Raw genomic sequence first — 23,453 nt, 5'->3', positions numbered from 1 at the left:
GGACCATTATGTACATGTGGAGACCCGAAAAAAAAGTTTTCAGCAATAGGATCCCTTTAATTCAGCAGTTAGGTCAACAGCTCACCTTGTAAATGCACCTGAGTCCCCCTGATCTGGAACTGATGATCCTCGAAACCATAAAAATCTAAAGACTTCCTGTTGCCCTGTCAGTGGCCGACATGACGTGTCATACTTTTTCTATTTTGATGAAAGCTCTTTTTTTTTTTAATGCTGGATGTCCTTCCTGCTGCAAGCCTCTGCATTTATCCGGGTTTGGGATTATTATAAATTATTATGTTCCCCTTTCGGGATTAATAACGTTGATTCTTCTTAGGACCCGTGGGGCTGCACACGCCCTAACCCAAAGCTACACCTTCAAATCATTCCACACATCTACCACACAGACTGACACACAGCTACATTCTTCACATTGATTTTCAACAGTTTATAATATCATGAACATAATCTCCATAAATCAATCCTGGAATTCAATGTGAAAAGATTTTTTATTGTTTTTTTTTCAACATTCCTTCATCTGAATGGTCTGTAGTCATAGAACTGACTCCATCACCACAGCCAGGTGCTGTAATATCCCTGCTTCTGCTTCACCCACTGGGCGGTGTAGGCGTTCTCTCCTGGAGTGTATGACCAGCCTCGTCTCCTGTCGCTCGGACTGTGGTGGACCGACGCACTTCCTGTCTGAGGACCATTCAAAGCCTGAATCTTCTGCTCATCGCCGATGGTGCCGTCGTCTCCGTCCAGCGGTGTGTCGGTCCGGTCTACGGAGGTCTGGCCACTGAGGAATCTCTTGTTGAAGGCGCACAGAGGTAGAGGAGGGGGTTGGGACCTGAGCGAAGAAGAGGAAGAAGAAATGCTGGCAAAAATTATAGCCTACAAATTTAATGCATAATGACTGTTAGTGCAGACAAACGTTACAGTATTGAGTCAGAAAATCCACCATATCCTCCTTAACCCTTGGGAACTGTTTGGGCCCAAAAGTGACACTTTCGTTGCTGTCACGTGTTTCTCTCTCAGTAAATCAGCCTGTTAAAAGGCTAAATATATGAAATTTTGCCAGTAATATCATTGATCTTTATTTTCTAAATTCCTTAATGCTCGTCATTGGACATGTATAGAATAGCAGATTTTCACTGTGTACACACAATACCTAAAATGGTCAAAAATGGGCCGATTGACTCCCATTATAACCACATATTTTTAATATACTATAAATATATATATATATAGTTTTATATATATAGTTATATATTAGATATGTATATGATATATATTACTATATACAATAATGCTGTCATGTTAGAATGAAACATGATCTTCATTGTCTGCAGCAAGACACTGCCCCCACAATCACCCCACAAGTTGAAGGATCGAATCCGTTGCTTAAAAAGATAAATCTTTTTTAGCTTATGTCACCTTGTTTTAGCGTGTGCCCAATAATACGGTTGGTTTAAATACAATAATAGAGCCTGTAATTGAGACTGCGCCTTATAATCTGGTGCGCCTCATAGTGCGGAAAATATGGTGTTTCAGCAATAATGTCTGCATGTTTTTGTTGAGCCACCAGAGTGTGCTTGTGTCTTTCTTATTGGTTCAGACATATTTACCCCATGCAATGGGGTAAATACCTGTTGGGATGTGTGCGAGTCCTGGCCGACCTGTGTGAGTCTGACTGATCCGCTGATGCTCTCAGACCTACGAAGGCAAAACACACTAGAACATGAGGAAGAAGCTGGAAAGGAAGGAAAGGAAATCAATCATTCTCATTCATTCTGATGAATCTTTACCTGGTAAGTGTGTGTCCAGTCGTCCAACAGCCAGACTGTCCATGTGCCGACTGTACAGGATGCCTCTGGCAACTAGACCCTGTCGGCTGATAGGAGGAAACACAAAAACATGCAGAGCAAGGAAAGAGAGGGAAGAGAGAGGATGGAGCGTATGGATGAAGGGACGAAAGTAACAAAAAGATCAAAGGAAAAACATGATTACTAAAGAGGGAAAAAAAACTTATGAAACAGAAACAAGGATCAAACGGAACGGGGAACAAACTGATGAAAAGAAAAACCACAATATGAAGCAGGTAGGAGGCGCTAAAGCTAAGTGTGACAGCAAACACTGAAACCTGCATAATAAACACCAAACTGCACACAATCACAGAAACCAAAGTAGGTTCTTTATTTACTTCACACATTTGATCCGATTAGTCACTAACATTAATAGTACTGTAACGAATTAAGTCAACTGGACTTGTAGGAAAAGCCCGAAGACGTTTCTGATCACCTCATTGGTTCCTTGACAAATTTATCTAATGTTTTCTTGTTTACAGTACATATTTTTGCCGTTTGCTACTGGTAAAATCCGCTAACTGTCCCCAGTGGGAATCAGCACATCATACCCAACACTGCTTTGTATTCAGTGTAAAAAGGTCACCTGACGGACACAGTTTAGAGAAGGTCTTCTGAATTGGGTCTACAAAAACAGAGCTGCGGCGTTTTCTCGACTTTAGAAAGTCTTGACTGAATCAGACGTTCAGCTACTGGTCCACCCCCCCAGAAACAGGCTATGATGAGACAACACCCCCCCTGAAGGGAGGAGAAACAGTGCTGGTCTGAGACGGGTCAATGGAAGCCCAGCTGAGACCCATGAGAAGAACTGGTGGAGTGACCAGGATCAACAGGAAGAACCGAAGGGGTAAAAGAAGAGAAGTGTAATGATTGGATGAACAAAACAATGAAAGGGAAGAGAGGGAAACAAGTGAAGTGTTTAGAAACCTGGTAACCAATCAGCAGGAGGGGCGGGGCTCAATTAGAACGATAAAAACACTGAGGACAGGAGAGGAATGTCCAATCACACAACAGAACAATAAGAACCAACAAACCACACAACAACAGAATGACAAGACACACCCAACCCCCCCCCCCCCCCAAAAGAGAACAATAAGATAGTCACACCCAACCACACATCATAAAGTAGAACCTCCAGATTGTGTTGTGTTTCAGGAAACCACCTTTGATGGATACGACATCAGTGAGACCGGATCTCGTTCTTTACCACGTGTTGGCGGATGGATACGACATCAGTGAGACCGGATCTCGTTCTTTACCACGTGTTGGCGGATGGATACGACATCAGTGAGACCGGATCTCGTTCTTTACCACGTGTTGGCGGATGGATACATCATCAGTGAGACCTGATCTCATTCTCGTTGGTGGAGTAAAGACGTAGCTCGTGTGTTCTCGTGACTTTTGTGTTTCTTTTCTTTATCATTGTTTACGTAACTTATATATAATTAATTATTCACAGGTAAAGTCTGAGTGTCTATTTGTTGATAAAAATGTTTTGTTTTCATAATTTAGGGGGTTTGGGGTGTTTTTACAGGCTGGAACGGATTAAAGTGATTTTCATTATTTAAATGGTTAAATGTTGTTGGACTTAAACTCGTATCTCGAGGTTCTGCTGTATCAGAACGAGAAGAAACTTCCAACCACAAACAACAACAACAGAATACTGACAGTCTAACAGATATCGGTTAAAAAAGTGATTTTCATTCATGATTTAGAATTTACAATTATAAATCATTCATTTTACTGGCCTGAACCTGAACAGGAAGAAGTATTCATCCATTGAATTCATGCTGAAATGTCTAATCAATGATCTTTGGTCCAGACCATTGATGACTCCACTCTAACACGTCCATGTTGTTAAATGTGAATGTCTGACACACCTCGAGCATCTCGTCCTGCAGCGATCTCTGAGGGGCGACTGTGGGCTCTGATCTCTGTCTGTCCTGGGGGCCGGGGCCCCCCTGCTGGGGGAGGATCCTACGTTCAACAGGTGGGAGACGGACCTCCGGGGGGAGTCCGCAGGAGCAAACGGCCAGGGACGAGAGCCCAGCTCCTGGCGCACCGCTGGAAGAACAAAACAAAAGTGGAAAATCTTCTTATTTCAAAGTAAAATACAAACAGTTTATTTGTTCAAGACGATGACGTTTATGTCACATGACCAACCGACCTCTAGGGTATGAAGACACTATAAAGAAGAAGCATCTGCACTGACATCATCTTTAATTCCTTTTGGGGTGTTGGCCCTAAATTTGCAAAGTGAAACGCTCTGAGCGTTCTATTTGGTTTAAATGTTTTCAAATTCATCCGAGCTATTTGATTTTCCCATTGTTGAAATATACTGCCAAAATGAGTTGGCATGAGAGCAGTAAAAAAACAATAAAAATAGGGGTACCCAACACCCCCTCACTGTATTTGACTTGATTCACAAAGCTTTAAAGTTTGAAATATCAATCTGGAAATGTAAAAGTGTCCCACGGTCTTTACCTTCTCTCTCCAATAGAGAGTAGGGTTTAATCTCTCCCTCTGGCTTCTTTACAGCGACCTTCCTCAACTGGGCTGCTGTGAAGAAGAACACAGAGAACAAAAACATTTGATAAAAGTCTACGTACTATCCTTTAGATAGCACATTAACAGTTATAACCCTACATACTGTCCTTTAGTTAGTACATTAACAGCTATAACCCTACATACTGTCCTTTAGTTAGTACATTAACAGCTATAACCCTACATACTGTCCTTTAGTTAGTACATTGACAGCTATAACCCTACAGATAGGACAGACGTAGAAACACCAGCGACATTGGCATTGGTTTGGCAGCTCAGGACGTCAGAAGCTGACTTTTGTAAACCTCCTCAACAATGTGAAGAAAACAGAACTGAGAGGATCAAGGTAAAGAAAATGTTACCTGATCTGTTGAGGAAAAACCCTTCAAACACCACAAAGTTATTGACCTGGACAGAACAGAATTTAAAGGAGGTAAATAAACATGCACAAGGACAGAAGTTAGCGTTCAATACAAATAGAAATCATTCTGTCTGTGTAGAAACCCTGAATATTATTACAGTGTCAGGTTTTTGTTCAAGCGTAACTGGAACTTGAACACATATTCAATTTGTCTGGACCAACTATTTCATTTATTGTTAAAACACAGAAACAAGCAGATCAAATATTGATTTGGCACAAAGGGCCAAAACTAAACATTAATTCATTTTATTTCATTCATTTTTTAAAACTTATTTGCATAATGTAAATATACCCTTTTGCCCACATAGTTCCCTCTATACAGGGAAGTTCAGACAGCCGACCTGCAGAGTCTCCTTCCTGGAGGAGAGATCAAATCCACTATGACGTTATTGTTGACCTCAGATTTGAAAGGTGTTTTCCGGGAAATAGATTCTGATAGAATATTTTTCCCATGAATTGGGTCAGGGATATACTTTTTTTATTTTAACACGAGTATTTCATGTAACGTGAGACCTTTAAAGAACCACCAAAACCACAAAGACAGAGGAAACAGATCATGTGCAAATAGATTGAAATAAAAATAAATGAGAGTTGTCAAGAGTTGAAAATCAAGATGGAAAGAAGAACAAAGAATGGAAAACAGTCTCAATGATCTACAGCTGTTTGAACTGGACGGAGTTTATTTACATACGTTGGTGAAGATTCTCATTCATGCAGGTCGTTGTGATTCTTGCTAGGTGAATATGAAGGAACTGGAGTTCCTTTTAAAGTTTGAAGAGGCCTCTTCAGTTCTGATTTTAGCTTTTAGTACAGTGTGCAGCAGATTGAAACAAACCAACATGCGGTGTTACGTTGGTGGTAAAGTAAAGAACATACCTGAGGAACACTCTTGGTTAGAAGGTAATGCTTTGCCAGGAACGACAGGAATTTTGGCGATGGCCGATCGTACGCCATCAGAACAGGCTCCAGGCTCTTGTGCTACAGCGGAAAGATGAAAACATTCAGCAGTAAGAAGAAACCCACCACATGTGAGCACCAGTTATACTACAGGGATCAGACTCCTGCTGTGACACAGGTCAGCCTTTCCTCTTCATAAGAGCTGTTTATTACAGCAGTAACCTATGTACAGTAGTCCATAGTTAAACATCAAACAATGTCATAACTGTTTAAGTAAAAAGAAAAAAAAGTAAAATTATATTAGTTTTAACAACATGTTAAAACCTGGTAGTCATTAAAAAACAGTTTTAGAAATAAACAAAGATGTAATACAATTTCCCCCCACTTTTGCTTTTCACTTAATAGTTTTATTTTCTTTTAATTCCTATATTCTCCTGTGGACACTGCACCAAGCTGACAGAACCTTCACACACAGATTTCAGTAATATCTGTAGTAATATCTGTAGTAATATCTGTAGTAATATCTGTGGTAACATCTGTAGTAATATCTGTAGTAATATCTGTAGTAATATCTGTGGTAATATCTGTGGTAATATCTGTAGTAATATCTGTACTAATACGTGTAGTAATATCTGTAGTAATACCTGTAGTAATACCTGTAGTAATATCTGTGGTAATATCTGTCTCTTTTCCTTCATTAACTTTTGATTGTTCTTTATTCAAGAAAGCACTCGTCACTTGCTTTTTCTACAAATTTTGCATCTTTTTCGGAGGCATGGTGATAATCAATCAATCAATCAATCAACTTTTATTTTTATATCTCGTAATCACATCAGCAGACATTTCAAAGCGCCTTAACAGACAGACAAACCCAACAGGACTCTTCTTGTTGCTCTGGAGGGTCTGACTAACTCCTCTCTCACTACAGTGTGTAAAACCAGCAGACGTCGTGTTGCCGTTTGGTCGATTTTTAAAAGGCAGAATCTCACAGCTGAGCTTTGCGACAAGAACATAATGGGGAATTCCAGGTTCGAAATTAAAGTAGGAGAAATAGAAAAATTGTGAATGTTTTTGTTAAATGGAATTGCACTTAAAGCTGGCGTCGCTGTCTGACGATTGGAAAATGTGCGTCAAAGACGCAATGACGCACGCACATGAGAACACTGATGTTCCTGACCAACCACAACCTCACACACACACGTTTGGGCTGCATGTAGATGGGTCGTAATAGTTCTCTAACCGTGGTCCGGATAAAGCAACGCTCACCTGCAACATGAAGTCAAACAACTCCAGGCCGTAGCCGTGTCGCTGCAAATTCTCTGATATGTAGAAATCCAAAACACAGAGTGGCTCCGCCTCTATGTGTACACCCTGTAGGTCCTGGAGAGGAGAAACAATCACACACGTTCACACACACACACGTTCCACCTTCAATTCATGACTTTAGATTCACCTTAAAAGGAGATATGGGAAACATTGACTCACAAGCAGAAACAACTTCTTGTGGCCGACCTTGAGAAATCCCACAATCGCACCTCGTCCTCTGTTTGCAGGATAAGAATATTCAGTGACAGAGGTTTGTTTGGGTGGGGGTGAGGTCTGGCAAACGAGCCCCTCATGGTTGGATTCTTGTGGCGGCTTGTAAACGTTTACCAGTTGAGCAACATTTAATTCAGTGGGAGCACTCGTGTTGACAGGCACTGGGCAGTGGGGGGTGTGTGTGTGAGTGTGTGTGTGTGTGTGTGTGTGTGTGTGTGTGTGTGTGTGTGTGTGTGTGACGGATGAAGGCGGAGGGTGTGTACCTACCCGTTTCTCTCTCCTTCCTTCAGCAGGTACAGCTGGTGTTGCTGGGACTGCAGCTTGGAAGCACTGGTGATGGGAGCTGGAAGCTGTTGGGCCTGGGGACACAATGGTTCAAGTTAAGCTTAAGTGTCTGGTGTTTCCTGTAAACAGGACAGATGATGGTTGTGGAGATGTTTTAAATCAAGTTTGGACTGTTATGGATAAGTTTACAGGCCTGGCAGCCGATCAGGCCAATAATATCACCTGTTAGACCAAAATATTTGTGTAAGGAAAAGATGAGATGTTCGCTGCATTGTTCATTATCAAGATAAAGACGGAGGACGATAAAACATCACACGGAACGGACTATTAAAAGTCACTGACAAAACATGAAACTAGTACCAAGGCAGTCACAGACTGCAACATCCCGCGACACCACTGAATTCAAAATTTTACCCTGACCAACTTGCATAGGTCAAAGATCAAAGCTAGATCTTTGACCTACTGTCATGGTCTTACTCACACTGGCCTTCTCCCTCGTCTTTCTATCGTACCCTGTTCCTGACTGTCAAAAAGTTTAAATTTAACCTTGACCTACTTTTCTCAAGGTCAAGGTCATCATCTCATTTTTATCCACTTTGCTGCCTCAGTAATGTGCTTTTTGTTTCATCTTTCTATCTACAACGGTTGTGGAGATATTTGGTGGACTAACGGACAGACGGACGAACACATGAACAGGGACGGGTATTTTACAAGCCAAATGGCTTCTACCCGTCAGCCCTTTTTTTTCTTTTTTGGATGTCGTTGTTGATGTTGCAAATGTGAGGAAGGAGGTATGACCATGAACTTAATGTTTGACAACTGCTTAGAAGCTTTTCCCATTAATAAAGTCTGTAAAAGTCTTTAATATCAATCATAGGTTCTGTCTCCCACAGTCTCTTCAACAGTGGGAGATCACACGTTTCCTGTAGTTCTTGATCATTGATCAGGTTTGTCCACGGCAGCAGGACTCCTGTCCACTCCTCTACACAGATCTTCTCCAGATCCCTCAGGTTTCAGGAGTATGGTCCACTCCTCCACATAGATCGTCTTCCGCCAGGTTTGGGGCTGCTGCTTGACATCACGGACTTTCAGCTTCATCCAAAGGTTTTCTATTGGGTCCATGTCTGGAGACTGGCTAGGCTGCTCCAGAACCTGGAGATGCTTCTTCTGGAGCCACTTCTCAGCTGCCCTGGCTGTGTTTTGGGCTGTTGTCATGCTTGAAGAACCAGCAATGACCCATCTCCACTGCTCTGACTGAGGGAAGGAGGTTGTTGGTCAAGATCTGGAGCTACATGTCCCCATCCATCCTCCCCTCAGTACGGTTCAGTCGTCCTGTCCCCTTTGCCTCCATGCTTCACGGTTGGGGTTGTACTCATCCTTCTTCCTCCAAACACGGTGAGAGTTCAGACCAAAAAGCTCTATTTTTGTCTCATCAGACAACATGACCTTCTCACATTCCTCCTCTGGATCCTCCAGGTGGTCACTGGTAAACTTCAGATGGTTCTGGATATTATATACACATACATATATCTTAATTTTTAATGGTTCGGTTATATTACTAGCTTTTCTCAGTGTTGTTAAAATTGATTTTCTGCTTCATTTTCTTTGGGTGTGTCCCGTCCCCTTCACGTCTTCCTCACTATGTCAATCATCAGAACTATGGGGATATATGAAATTATAGAGAAAACATAGAAGTGAAAGAACTCTAAATATGTTTTCTATTTTAGACTGTTTCTTTGATAACAGCTTTGTAAACTCTTGGTCTTCTCTCAATGAGCTCCATTAGGGTCGTCATCTGAAGTGGTTTTCACCCCACAGGTAGGACACCACAGGCTCATTTGTGGATTTTATTGTCTTCCTAATTGGGTGGGACTATTGGTTGTTCGCATACACACACACACACACACACACACACACACACACACACACACACACACACACACACACACACACACACACACACACACACACACACACACACTTTAGAGAGACTCACCATTGCTGAGGCTTTTCCGAGTTCATCGATAACACTGCTTATTTGTGCCTGAAGATCTGGCCTGCAAAGACAAATGGACCTGTTCATGGTTTAGAACTACTCATCCTGCGCAAGGCTGTCGCACAAATGGTGCATATCCCAGGTGACACTGGGCAGGAGGCCTGGTCAAGAAACAGAACTGACCCTTCACACCTTGGGCAATTTAGAGACACCAATTGACCTCTACTGCATCTTTTTGGACCATGGTTTCCCCCTACGGAAAACCCACAGAGAACCCATGCAGACATGAGGAGAACATGCAAACTCCCAGCCCTTGGTGGACTACAAAGTTTCTCAGACTCTAGGTTAGGAATATCGGGAACAGTGGAATTCTGTGAGTAATTTTATATTCCAATCTTGCAGGGTAGATACTTCAAAAGTAAATCAGCTGATGAATAAAGAATCTCAGGGGATCTGTCAAAGGAGCTGAGTAAAGTCAAATACATATTAACCAATTAATGTTCTCAGAAAAAATTTCTTTCACTGTGGTAATTCTTCAAAAGAAAAGTTACGGAGAAATTAAAATCACAACAGTCCTCAAGGAACTTTACCCAAGTCCAGTTGATTGATTTAAACTACCATCCATCCATCCATCCATCTTCCTCCGCTTATCCGGGGTCGGGTCGCGGGGGCAGCAGCTTAAGCAGGGAAGCCCAGACTTCCCTCTCCCTAGCCACTTCGTCCAGCTCCTCCAGGAGAATCCCAAGGCGTTTCCAGGCCAGCCAGGAGACATAGTCTCTCCAGCGTGTTCTGGGTTTCCTGCGGGGCCTCCTCCCGGTAGGACATGCCCGGAACACCTCACCAAGGATGCGTCCAGGAGGCATCCTGACCAGATGCCCGAGCCACCTCATCTGGCTCCTCTCGATGCGGAGGAGCAGCGGCTCGACTCTGAGTCCCTCCCGGATGACCGAAGTCCTCACCCTATCTCTAAGGGAGAGCCCGGACACCCTGTGGAGGAAACTCATTTCGGATTCTTGTATCCGGGATCTCGTTCTTTCGGTCACGACCCATAGCTGGTGACCATAGGTGAGGGCAGGAACATAGATCGACCGGTAAATCGAGAGCTTTGCCTTTCGGCTCAGCTCCTTCTTCACCACGACGAACCGATACAGAGTCCGCATCACTGCAGACGCTGCACCGATCCGACTGTCAATCTCCCGTTCCATCATACCCTCACTCGTGAACGAGACCCCGAGATACTTGAACTCCTCCACTTGGGGCAGGATCTCATCCCCAACCCGGAGAGGGCACTACACCCTTTTTCGACTGAGGACCACGGTCTCAGATTTGGAGGTGCTGATTCTCATCCCAACCGCTTCACACTCAGCTGCGAACCGCTCCAGTGAGAGTTGGAGATCACGGCTTGATGAAGCCAACAGCACCATGTCTTCTGCAAAAAGCAGAGACGCGATACTGAGGCCACCAAACGGGACACCCTCAACGCCTTGGCTGCGCCTAGAAATTCTGTCCATAAAAGTTATGAACAGAATCGGTGACAAAGGGCGGTCTTGGCAGAGTCCAACCCTCACTGGAAACAAATCCGATTTACTGCCGGCAATGCGGACCAAACTCTGAAATCGGTCGTACAGGGACCGAAAAGCCCTTATCAAGGGGTTTGGTACCCCATACTCCTGAAGCACCCCCACAGAACCCCCCGAGGAACACGGTCGAACGCCTTCTCCAAGTCCACAAAACACATGTAGACTGGTTGGGCGAACTCCCATGCCCCCTCAAGGGGCATGACCAATGCGTGACGGCGCACTGTATATACAAACCAAACTGTTCTCTTAATTTCCCTTCGGGGATCAGATCAGTATATAGAATTAAAAATGTTCATAAAAATTCAATATTTAATATGTGAATATTACATATTAACTAAACCAATTCAATATTCTCAGAGATATTTAATTCACTGTGGTAATTCTTCATAACAGAAGGTCCAGCATTAAAGTTCCGGAAAAATCAAAATCACAACAGTCTTCAAGGAACTTGATGAAAGTCCAGTTGATTGATTTAACTAGAATTAAAGTCCACATTATTTTTCAGCCCTGAGTGAAATGAAAAAAAAAAAAAGTATATTCACCATTTCTATCCATCTGAAACGGTGGAATTCTGAATCCATACCTTCAGCTACAGCGGAATAAAAACCTGGACGACTTCCTAGTCGGACGTTTTTCTGGGGGACAACAAGCGGAAGTCAACAAACACGTTTAGTAGCTTTAGCTTCTGCGTTCCCGACGTCAGTGAAAGTCTATTTTGTCGTAGTTTTTGTGGTATTTAGTTCAGTTAACAAAATGTCTTCATTTCACTCTTTGGGAAATTCATTTGTAAATGGACTAAAAGCTGCTGAAGAGGAAGTTTGTGGAGCTTCAAGAAAAAATACCGTCAAGAACGAAGAAGAGAGAAATCATCAACGCCGACTGCTGGATCTCTGCCTCAGAGCCGAACTGAAGTTACACAGGATAGGTAAACAACACGTCATTTAATGAACGAAACAGAAGATCTGACGGTCAATTCATCCATATTTTAACAAACAACTGATTTCCTGGCATGTCTGCGTTTGTGTGACAGTTTTAGTTTGTAGTCATAGTAACGTGATACTCCTTTTGTTGTCCCTCCAGATGGCCCACAGCATCATGTCTGTAAGCAGGAGGAGGTGGAGGTTCCTGCTGACCAGCAGCTGTGGAACCAGGAGGTGAAGTTCAGTGTGGACCAAGAGGAACCAGAACTTCTACACCTGAAAGAGGAACCAGAGGTTCTACACCTGAAAGAGGAACCAGAGGTTCTACACCTGAAAGAGGAACCAGAGGAACTCCACAACAGTCAGGAGGGAGAGCAGCTTGCACTGAAGCAGGAGACTGATGCTGTTATTTTGACTCCTACTGATGAGGAAAATGACCACAGTGAAGATCAGACTCTGGACATGAAAGCTGAAGACGGTGCAGCACAGACAGAGTCTGTTGACAACCTGCCGGTTATAAGCTCTGTGGTGGGAGCAGCAAACATTGACCTGCTGATCTCTAACAGCTCTCATGTATCCGTCAGCCATGAAGAGAGAGGAGAAACAAGCAGAAACGATGCTGAGATTGAGTCTCAGTTCCAGTCCCAGAGAACCAGTAACACCAGTAAGAAGCCATATGTTTGTAAAATATGTAAGAGGGGTTACACGAACCACAAGACTTTGAAATCCCACATGAAAATCCACACAGGTGAGAAGCCCTACAGGTGTGAAACATGTGGGAAAGATTTCAAAAGAAGTGATTCTTTGGCTCAACATATGAGAATCCACACAGCTGATAAGCTTTACAGGTGTGAAACATGTGGGAAAGGTTTAGGTTCCAGGAGAGCGTTGGTATCACACAAGAAAATCCACACTGGTGAGAAGTCTTACAGGTGTGAAACATGTGGGAAAGGTTTTATTAACAATAGTGGGTTGAAAAGACACGAGATAGTCCACACAGGTGAGAAGCCTTACAGGTGTGAAACATGTGGGAAAGATTTAGGTTCCAGGAGCGCTATGGTATCACACAAGAAAATCCACACTGGTGAGAAGTCTTACAGGTGTGAAACATGTGGGAAAGGTTTTATTAACAATAGTGGGTTGATAGTACACAAGAGAATCCACACTGGCGAGAAGCCTTACAGGTGTGAAATATGTGGGAGAGGGAGTAGCTCCAGTGGTGATTTGATTAGGCACAAGAGAACCCACACTGGTGAGAAGCCTTACATGTGTGAAACATGTGGGAAAGGTTTTACGGAAAATAGCGCATTGATATCACACAAGAGAATCCACACTGGTGAGAAGCCTTATAGGTGTGAAACATGTGGGAAAGAGAACAGGTCCAGTAGTGCTTTGGCTCATCACAGGAGAGTCCACACATGTGAGAAGCCTTACAGGTGTGAAACATGTGATAAAAACTTTAAATGGAAAAAAACTTTCAGAAAGCACATGAGAATCCACACAGAGTTAGAAGCCTGATAGTTTTCAATGTGTGGAGACCTTTTCAGGTACATTTTTGACAGATAAAACAGCTGGTCAACAAACATGAAGCACAAACATCTACTGACGTGAATGGATTTCATATTAATGAATAAAGGACGTACAGGACCAGGGCTTTGAACCAGAATTTTTTGCAAATCAAGTCGCTCCGAACAGAAATAGAATAATAACGTTTCCAGTTTCACGTTCCATCAATGAACTGATGTTCCTGAACCTTTTAGAACAAAACAATATTGTTCCCAAACCAGTTAATAATGTTCCTTGTGAATATAAGTAGGTAGGTAGCTGTAGGACTTTTAAATGGGCAGTTAAAGCAATTAGTTTACATATTGCAGATTTGTCCCAACAGTAAATAGTGCAACAGCACTGATCCAGGTACGGAACAGAAGATGGAGAATCACAGGGAGATGGAGAAGCTGTGGCAACTGATGATGCAACAAAGTTTGTGTATGTCAGAGCTCACCAGGAGCGAACACGTGAAGCTCTGAACCAAGCATCTTGTGATCGGTCAAGAACAGAAAGAAAAAACGATGAATGTCCAGAGTGACGGAGGAAGTCCACCAAAGGAGATTAATTGCTACGAAGCGCTGGCAGTACAGAGATACAGCGCACTGAAAATGACAATGCAGTCCAGGGACCACATGCGATTGAGGAATCCGAGATTGTGATCTATTTATCTTATTCATGATTATTTAAACGTTTATGTCCCTCCCCAGACTGATGTTAAACCACCCTCTATCTCTATTACCTTTTCCCACACTCTGATAGACTGTCTAAAGAATTTTGGGCCTGACGGAACATAGCAAACTTCCAGATATTATCAGCCAATAGAATGCGCGTACGGTATCACGTGACTGTTTAAAAATCCACGTTGAGGTGGAGTCACAATCCTTGTTGCGCGAATGCATGAGGGCGCACTGTATATACAAACCAAAAAAAAAAAGTAAGTATATTCTCCATTTCTACCCATCTGAACCAGCGGAATTCTGAATCCATACCTTCAGCTACAGCGGAAAAAAAAACCTGGACGACTTCCTAGTCGGACGTTTTTCTGGGGGACAACAAGCGGAAGTCAACAAACACGTTTAGTAGCTTTAGCTTCTGTGTTCCAGAAGTCAGTGAAAGTCTATTTTATCTTAGTTTTTGTGGTATTTGGTTCAGTTAATAAAATGTCTTCATTTCACTCTTTGGGAAATTCATTTGTAAATGGACTAAAAGCTGCTGAAGAAGTTTTTGGAGCTTCAAGAAAAAATACCGTCAAGAACGAAGAAGAGAGAAATCATCAACGCCGACTGCTGGATCTCTGCCTTAGAGCCGAACTGAAGTTACACAGGATAGGTAAACAACACGTCATTTAATGAACGAAACAGAAGATTTGACGGTCAATTCATCCATATTTTAACAAACAACTGATTTCCTGGCATGTCTGTGTTTGTGTGACAGTATTAGTTTGTAGTCATAGTAACGTGATACTCCTTTTGTTGTCCCTCCAGATGGCCCACAGCATCATGTCTGTAAGCAGGAGGAGGTGGAGGTTCCTGCTGACCAGCAGCTGTGGAACCAGGTGAAGTTCAGTGTGGACCAAGAGGAACTAGAGCTTCTACACCTGAAAGAGGAACCAGAGGAACTCCACAACAGTCAGGAGGGAGAGCAGCTTGTAGTGAAGCAGGAGACTGATGCTGTTATGTTGACTCCTACTGATGAGGAAAATGACCACAGTGAAGATCAGACTCTGGACATGAAAGCTGAAGATGGTGCAGCACAGACAGAGTCTGTTGACAACCTGCCGGTTATAAGCTCTGTGGTGGGAGCAGCAAACATTGACCTGCTGATCTCTAACAGCTCTCATGTATCCGTCAGCCATGAAGAGAGAGGAGAAACAAGCAGAAACGATGCTGAGGTTGAGTCTCAGTTTCAGTCCCAGAGAACCAGTAACACCAGTAAGAAACCTTATGTTTGTAAAATATGTAAGAGGGGTTACACGAACCACAGGACTTTGAAATCCCACATGAAAATCCACACAGGTGAGAAGCCATACAGGTGTGAAACATGTGGGAAAGATTTTATGGGCAATAATGGGTTGATAGTACACAAAAGAATCCACACTGGTGAGAAGCCTTACAGGTGTGAAACATGTGGGAAAGGCTTTAGGTGCAGTAGTGGGTTGGCATTACACAAGATGATCCACACAGGTGAGAAGCCTTACAGGTGTGAAACATGTGGGAAAGATTTTATTAACAATAAGGTGTTGAAAAAACACAAGAAAATCCACAGCGGTCAGAAGCCTTACAGGTGTGAAACATGTGGGAAAGATTTTGGGTGCAGCAGTGATTTGGGAAGACACAAGATGATCCACACAGTTGAGAAGCCTTACAGGTGTGAAACATGTGGGAAAGATTTCAAAAGAAGTGATTATTTGGCTCAACACATGAGAATCCACACAGCTGATAAGCTTTACAGGTGTGAAACATGTGGGAAAGGTTTTATTAACAATAGTGGGTTGAAAAGACACGAGATAGTCCACACAGGTGAGAAGCCTTACAGGTGTGAAACATGTGGGAAAGATTTAGGTTCCAGGAGCGCTATGGTATCACACAAGAAAATCCACACTGGTGAGAAGTCTTACAGGTGTGAAACATGTGGGAAAGGTTTTATTAACAATAGTAGGTTGAGAAAACACAAGATAATCCACACAGGTGAGAAGCCTTACAGGTGTGAAACATGTGGGAAAGGTTTTAGGTGCTGCAGTGATTTGGGAAGACACAAGGTGATCCACACAGGTGAGAAGCCCTATATGTGTGAAACATGTGGGAAAGGTTTCAAAAGAAGTGATTATTTGGCTCAACACATGAGAGTCCACACAGCTGATAAGCTTAACAGGTGTGAAACATGTGGGAAAGAGAACACGTCCAGTAGTGGTTTGGCTCATCACAGGACAGTCCACAGATGTGACAAGTTTTACAGATGTGAAACATGTGATAAAAACTTTAAATGGAAAAATACTTACAAAAAGCACATGAGAATCCACACAGAGTTAGAAGCCTGATAGTTTTCAATGTGTGGAGACCTTTTCAGGTACGTTTTTGACAGATAAAACAGCTGGTCAACAAACATGAAGCACAAACATCTACTGACGTGAATGGATTTCATATGAAATGAATAAAGGACGTACAGGACCAGGGCTTTGAACCAGAATTTTTTGCCAATCGAGTTGCTCCGAACAGAAACAGAATTACGTTTCCAGTTTCACGTTCCATCAATGAACTGACATTCCTGAACCTTTAAGAACAAAACAATATTGTTCCCGAACCGGTTAATAACGTTCCTTGTGAATATAAATAGGTAGGTAGCTGTAGGACTTTTAAATGGGCAATTAAAGCAATTAGTTTACATATTGCAGATTTGTCCCAACAGTAAATAGTGCAACAGCACTGATCCAGGTACGGAACAGAGGATGGAGAATCACAGGGAGATGGAGAAGCTGTGGCAACTGATGATGCAACAAAGTTTGTGTATGTCAGAGCTCACCAGGAGCGAATACGTGAAGCTCTGAACCAAGCATCTTGTGATCGGTCAAGAACAAAAAGAAAAAAACGATGAATGTCCGGCGTGTCGGAGGAAGTCCATTAAAGATTAATTGCTATGAAGCGCTGGCAGTACAGAGATACAGCGCACTGAAAATGCCTGGGAGCCAATGAGTTAATGTCTAAATCAAACATTTTTCAGATTGACAGACCACAATGTTTACCAGTTATGAACAACATCCAGATTGGGAGACTGACTTTTCCTTGACTGCTGGTGACTTCCCTCAACTCCTGTCCATTTTTATCACACATGGAATTGATGACAGGAAGGGAACCATGAGGTCAGATATTTTATTCAACAATGAAAAAAAAAACTAATGGATGAACACACAAACGCTGACGATCACAACACACTACTACTTTGAAGCGGGATGCAATTAGGGGTACACCCCACCGGACCCCATCTAACTAAATCAGTGGTTCTTAACCTTGTTGGAGGTACCGAACCCTGCCGGTTTCATATGCTCACTCACCGAACCCTTCTTTAGTAAAAAAAGCAATAATTTTTTTTTTCAAATTTAAGACATAAGTATATGTTTTACTGGTGTATTTAATGAATTGTGCAATAATGTCACCTTTTTCAAAGAACAAAACCAAGACTGCATGAACTGACATGAAATGACCTACCTGTAAATCAGTGTGACTTCTGCTGTTGTTATTGAGAGACCAGTTCAGATATGCGTGGCTTCACCTTGGCAAGTGTTACTCTGATGTCATTTTACAGCGAAGTCTGTTTCTTTTGTTCTCCATGCAGCTTAAGGAAGTGTTCCTTTATTTTTGCCAGTGTAAGACTAGAGTTGCTCAACTTGACATTGCAAATCATGCAGAATACTGACTCCCATCACGTTCCGTTATACAGTACATGTAAATTCACGTTGCACATATTCTTCGGACCACTTTCTTTTTTCGCTCAACATAGTTACTATGAATTAAAATATTAAGAAAGCAATAAGATGACGTACTATTATGTCAGGCATAAATCGACTACAGAGTGCGCAAAATCCCCTGTAGCACAGGTAAGCTAATCGATGTAGCGTCACGTGATCACCTGCAGCCAGTGATGGCTAAGGGGGGCGTGTCATCACGAATTGACACGATGTGTCAAACGTACACAAGAATCACAGTGATTCGTGCCGTGTATGTTCGTCAAAAACACTGTCAAGACAAAATCACATCGTGTCAAGACAAAACATCGTGTCGGGTGTTTTGCCTTGACCTCTGTCTCCGCAGAACCCCTGAGACCGACTCACCGAACCCCTAGGGTTCGATCGAACAAAGGGTAAGAACCATTGAACTAAATGTAACTCAGTGTCACTCCTTAATGTTAAATAACGCTGAATTTATTATTTATTCAAGTTACAAACATTATACTGTAGTTGCACAGAAGAAAATATGTTTGTCTCTCTGTTCCAGAATAAATCCTTTTAATTTGTCAGGTTATTAAACCCACAGATCTCTGTCAATCAAGGATCAAATTATCCAAATTAATAAAGAAAATAACATCAAACACAAGTCAAGATATTAACTTTTAAGATTAACAAAATGGTTTTGTCCAAGATAAAATGGGTTTCATTACTGCATTGTGGGAAATGTAGTTTTGTGCTCACGCGGGCCACATAAAATGATGTGGCGGGGCCATGCGGGCCACATAAAATGATGTGGCGGGCCCGGGGCCTTGAATTTGACACATGTGCTCTCGGTGGACTACAATGTTTCTCAGACTCGAAAATTTCTCTCAGACTCTTGGTGAACTATAATGTTTTTCAGATTCTGGGTGGAATACAATGTTTCTCAGACTCTTGGTGGACTACATTTGTCAGACTCTAGGTGGATTTCAACGTTTCTGAGGCTCTCTAAGTGGACTACAATATTTCTCAGACTCTAGATGATCCATGATACTTCTCAGACTCTTGGTGGACTGCAATGTTTCTCAGACTCTTGATGGACTACAATGTTTGTCAGACTCTTGGTGGACTTCAACGTTTCTCAGACTCTAGGTGGACTACAATGTTTCTGAGACGACTGGTGCCCTGATTTAACTAGAACTTAAGTTCACAATTTTTTACATTCCTGAGTGAAATGAAAAAAAAAAGGAAGTATATTCTCCATTTCTATCGATCTGAAACAGTGGAATTCTGATTACATACCGACAGCTACAGTGGAATAAAAAAACCTGGACAACTGCCTAGTCTGAGGTATTTCTGGGTGACAACAAGCGTAACTCAGCAAATATGTTTAGTATCGTTACCTTCTACGTTCCTGAAGTTAGTGAAAGTCTCTTTTATCTTACTTTTTGTGGTATTTAGTTCAGTTAACAAAATGTCTCCATTTCACTCTTTGGGAAATTTAGTTGTAAATTGACTAACAGGTGCTTAGGAGGAAGTTTTTGGAGCTTTACAAAAACTACTCTCAAGAACGAAGAAAAGAGAACTCATTAACGCCGACTGCTGGATCTCTGCCTTAGAGCTGAATTGATTTTACGCAGGATAGGTATACAAAACGTCATTTAATGAACGTAACAAGATTTGACGGTCAATTCATCCATATTTTAACAAATGTAACTTATTTCCTGGCATGTCCATGTTTGTGTGATAGTATTTGTTTGTACTCATAGTAACGCGGATCTCCTTTTGTTGTCCATCCAGATGGCCCACAGCATCATATCTATAAGGAGGAAGTGGAGGTTCCTCCTGATCTGCAGCTGTGGAACCAGGAGGTGAAGTTCAGTATGGACCAAGAGGAACCAGAGGTTCTACACCTGAAAGAGGAACCAGAGCTTCTACACCTGAAGAGGAACCAGAGCTTCTGCACCTGAGGGAGTATAGACCAGATAGACTCCACAACAGTCAGGAGGAAGAGCAGCTTGTACTAATGCAGGAGACTGATGCTATTATGTTGACTCCTACTGATGAGGAAAATGACCACAGTGAAGATCAGACTCTGGACATGAAAGGTGAAGATGGTGCAGCACACAGTCTGTTGACAACATGCCGGTTATAAGCTCTGTGGTGGGAGCAGCAAACACTAACCTGCTGATCTCTAACAGCTCTCATGTATCCTTCAGCCATGATGAGCGAGGAGAAAAAGCAGAAAAGATGCTGAGATTGAGTCACAATTCCAGTCCCAGAGAACCAGTAACACCAGTAAGAAACCGTATGTTTGTAAAATATGTAAGAGGGGTTACACAAACCACAAGACGTTGAAATCCCACATGAAAATCCACACATGTGAGATGACACACAGGTGTGAAACATGTGGGAAATATTTTATGGGCAATAGTGGATTGATAGTACACATGAAAATCCAAACGGGTGACAAGCCTTACAGGTGTGAAACATGTGGGAAAGGGAATAGGTCCAGTAGTGGTTTGGCTAAAAACAGGATAGTCCACATATGTGAGAAGCTTTAGAGGTGTGAAACATTTGATAAAGACTAAATGGAAAAATACTTACAGAAAGCACATGAGAATCCACACAGAGTTAGAAGCTTTATAGTTTTCAACGAGGTAAACATAGAACATGTTCCTGAATACAAAGTGCTAGGTGTGATCCTTGATGAGATGCTACCCCTGAAGCCTCTTGTAAGACAACTGCAAAATAAACTAGCCAAAGTGTGTCCATGTCATAGAAAGCCCAGAAACTGATAAAGGAGGTGCTTTATATATTGTATTGTGCATTAGTTCTGCCCTATCTGAACCACTGCCCGGAGGTTAGGGGAAACATATACAAGCGGTATACAGCCTCTATTACTCAGTAAAAAAGCCATAAGAATTCTTCACAACACCCATTGTAGAGTACACAAATCAGTTCATTCATTACATCGTAATTACTTAGATCACATGACCTCAGAAGCTATAGGACTGCTCAACTCATCTATAAGGCATCCAACAAATTCTTACCACAAAAACGTAGGAGTCCATCCATCCATCCATCCATCCATCCATCTTTTACCGCTTATCCATAGTCGGGTCGCGGGGGCAGCAGCTTTAACAGGGAGCCCCAAACTTCCCTTTCCCCAGCCACATCCACCAGCTCAGACTGGGTGTTCCCAAGGTGTTCCCAGGCCAATGTTGAGATAAAATCCCTCCACCTGGTCCTGGATCCGCTCCAAGGTCTCCTCCCAGCTGGACGTGCCAGGAACACCTACCTACGGAGGCACCCCGAAGCAACCCCACCAGATGCCCAAACCACCTCAGCTGACTCCTTTCCACGCGAGAGAGCAACGACTCTACTTTGAGCCCCTTGAAAATGGCAGTGTTTCTCACCCTATCTCTAAGGGAAACACCAGCTATCCACCTGAGAAAGCCCATTTTCGCCACTTGTATCCGCGATCTCATTCTTTCGATTATGACCCATCGCTCATGACCATAGGTGAGGGTAAGAACGAAGACTGAACGGTAGATGGAGAGCTTTGCCTCTCGGCTTAGCTCCCTCTTTGTGGCAACAGTGCAGTAAAACAACTACAATATCGCTCCTGCTGCCCCAATTCTCTGTCACGTTCCATTGTTCCCTCACTCGTGAACAGGACCCCAAAATACTTAAACTCCTTCACTTGTGGGAGGACCTCATTCCCCATTCGGAGAAGGCAATCCACCGGCTTCCTGCTGAGGACCATGGCCTCAGATTTGGAGGTGCTGATCCCCGCAGCTTCACACTCAGCTGCAAACTGGACGAGTGAGTGCTGCAGGTCACAGGCCGATAATGTAAACAGGACCATATCATCTGCAAAAAGCAGCGATATGATCCTCAGCCCACCAAACTGTAATTCCTCCTCACCATGACTACGCCTCGACATCCTGACCATGAAAATCCCGAACAGAATTGGTGACAAAGCGCAGCCCTGGCGAAGGCCAACAGCTACTCGGAACAAGTCCGACTTACTGCAGAGAACCCAAACGCAGCTCTCACTTTGGGCGTACAGGGATTGGATGGCCCTGAGGAGAGGCCCCCTCACCCAGTACTCCCGCAGTACCTCCCACAGTATATCCCTATGGACACGATTGTACGCCATCTCCAAGTCCACAAAACACATGTAGACCCCTCTAGGATCCCTGCGAGAGTAAAGAGCTGGTCTCTTGTTCCATGACCAGGATGGAACCCACATTGTTCCTCTTCAATCTGAGGTTCGACAATCGGTCGGACCCTCCTTTCCAGCACCTTGGAGTAAATTTTCCCAGTGAGGCTGAGGAGTGTGATGCCCCTGTAGTTGGGACACACCCTCTGCTCCCCCTTTTAAAAAGAGGAACCACCACCCCAGACTGCCACTCTTTCGGCACTGTCCCAGACTTCCATGCAATGTTACAGAGTCGTGTCATCCATGACAGCCCCTCAACACCCAGAGCCTTCAGCATTTCCAGGCGACTCTCGTCAATACCTGGGGCTTTGCCACCGTGTTGTTTAACTATCTCGGTGACTTAGCCCAAAGAGATTGATTTGAATCCCCATTCATTCTCCAGCTCTGCCTCTGCCTCAGAGGATGGGTCATTTGGGGTAGTTGAATTCAGGAGTTCCTCAAAGTGTTCCTTCCACCGACCGACAACCTCCTCAGTCGAGGTCAACAGTGTCCCAACCTTGCCGTATACAGCTTGAATGGTCCCCTGTTTCCCCCTCCTGAGGTGTCGGACAGTCCTCCAGAACAACTTTGGTGCTGTCCGATAGTCCTTCTCCAAACTCCTCCCACACCCTCTGTTTTGCCTCCATCACAGCCAACACTGCAGTTCTTTTGGCCTGATGGTACCCTGCAACTGCTTCAGGAGTCCCCAGGGATAACATGCCCCTGAAGGCCTCCTTCGTCAGTTGGACGGCTTCCCTGACCACCGGGGTCCACCATGGTGTTAGCAGGTTACCGCCCCTTGAGGCAACTAAGGCTTTGAGACCACAGCTCTCAGCTGCAGCTTCAGCAATGGAAGCTTTGAACATCGACCATTCAGGGTCGATGTCCCCAGCCTCTAAAGGGATGCACGAGAAGCTCCTTTGGAAGTTTGAATTGAAGGCCTTGTGGACAGAGTCCTCCTCCAGACGTTGCCAGTTCTCTCGCACTACTCATTTGGGCTTACCAGGTCTATCCAAAGGTTTCACCTGTCAACGGACCCAACTCACCACCAGGTGGTGATCAGTTGACAGCTCTGCCCCTCTTCTTCACCCAAGTGTCCAAAACACACGGTCGAAGGTCAGATGATACAATCACAACATCGATGATTGACCTCTGATCCGGGGTGCACTGGTAATAGGTACACTTATGAGCATCCTTGTGCTCGAACAAGGTGTTAGTTATTGACAATCCATGA

The 23,453-nt window shown here is 43.3% G+C and overlaps 2 protein-coding genes across 5 annotated transcripts in view; one reads left to right on the top strand and one right to left on the bottom strand.

Annotated features, from left to right (window-relative positions):
* Window positions 1-498: 498 nt before the first annotated feature.
* The window catches only part of atat1 (alpha tubulin acetyltransferase 1), a 51,024-nt gene continuing 28,069 nt past the window's right edge, over window positions 499-23,453 (bottom strand). Inside the window, exons 2-12 of one of the 4 annotated variants that reach the window (XM_068332621.1) lie at window positions 9,545-9,623; window positions 7,531-7,622; window positions 7,210-7,267; window positions 6,991-7,104; window positions 5,704-5,805; window positions 4,769-4,814; window positions 4,347-4,421; window positions 3,743-3,926; window positions 1,806-1,891; window positions 1,626-1,713; window positions 499-847 (exon numbers count right to left, since the gene is read on the bottom strand). In XM_068332621.1, the coding sequence (XP_068188722.1) occupies window positions 568-847; window positions 1,626-1,713; window positions 1,806-1,891; window positions 3,743-3,926; window positions 4,347-4,421; window positions 4,769-4,814; window positions 5,704-5,805; window positions 6,991-7,104; window positions 7,210-7,267; window positions 7,531-7,622; window positions 9,545-9,623 (1,204 nt within the window). In that variant the 3' untranslated portion in view covers window positions 499-567. The remainder of the gene's footprint in view (window positions 848-1,625; window positions 1,714-1,805; window positions 1,892-3,742; window positions 3,927-4,346; window positions 4,422-4,768; window positions 4,815-5,703; window positions 5,806-6,990; window positions 7,105-7,209; window positions 7,268-7,530; window positions 7,623-9,544; window positions 9,624-23,453) is intronic. The other 3 variants (XM_068332623.1, XM_068332624.1, XM_068332622.1) reach the window with 3 other exon arrangements.
* LOC137607120 (zinc finger protein 737-like) lies at window positions 11,780-16,752 on the top strand. Its single transcript, XM_068332612.1, has 3 exons — window positions 11,780-12,049; window positions 12,205-12,708; window positions 15,077-16,752. The coding sequence occupies exons 1-3, from the start codon at window positions 11,878-11,880 to the stop codon at window positions 16,627-16,629; spliced, it is 2,229 nt and encodes a 742-aa protein (XP_068188713.1). The 5' UTR covers window positions 11,780-11,877; the 3' UTR covers window positions 16,630-16,752.

This window comes from Antennarius striatus, chromosome 14 (assembly GCF_040054535.1).
Source record: "Antennarius striatus isolate MH-2024 chromosome 14, ASM4005453v1, whole genome shotgun sequence".
In the NCBI taxonomy this organism is placed as follows: domain Eukaryota; kingdom Metazoa; phylum Chordata; class Actinopteri; order Lophiiformes; family Antennariidae; genus Antennarius; species Antennarius striatus.
Note: the sequence above shows the minus strand (reverse complement) of the source record. Positions and strands in the feature narration are given on the sequence as shown.

Bases quoted from the DNA above. Each gene is read 5' to 3' on its own strand.
- LOC137607120 (XM_068332612.1), top strand. From the start codon at position 11,878: ATGTCTTCATTTCACTCTTTGGGAAATTCATTTGTAAATGGACTAAAA. The intron at 12,050-12,204 runs GTAAACAACACG...TTGTCCCTCCAG, and splicing joins ACTGAAGTTACACAGGATAG to ATGGCCCACAGCATCATGTC. The intron at 12,709-15,076 runs GTAAGAAGCCAT...TTGTCCCTCCAG, and splicing joins CCAGAGAACCAGTAACACCA to ATGGCCCACAGCATCATGTC.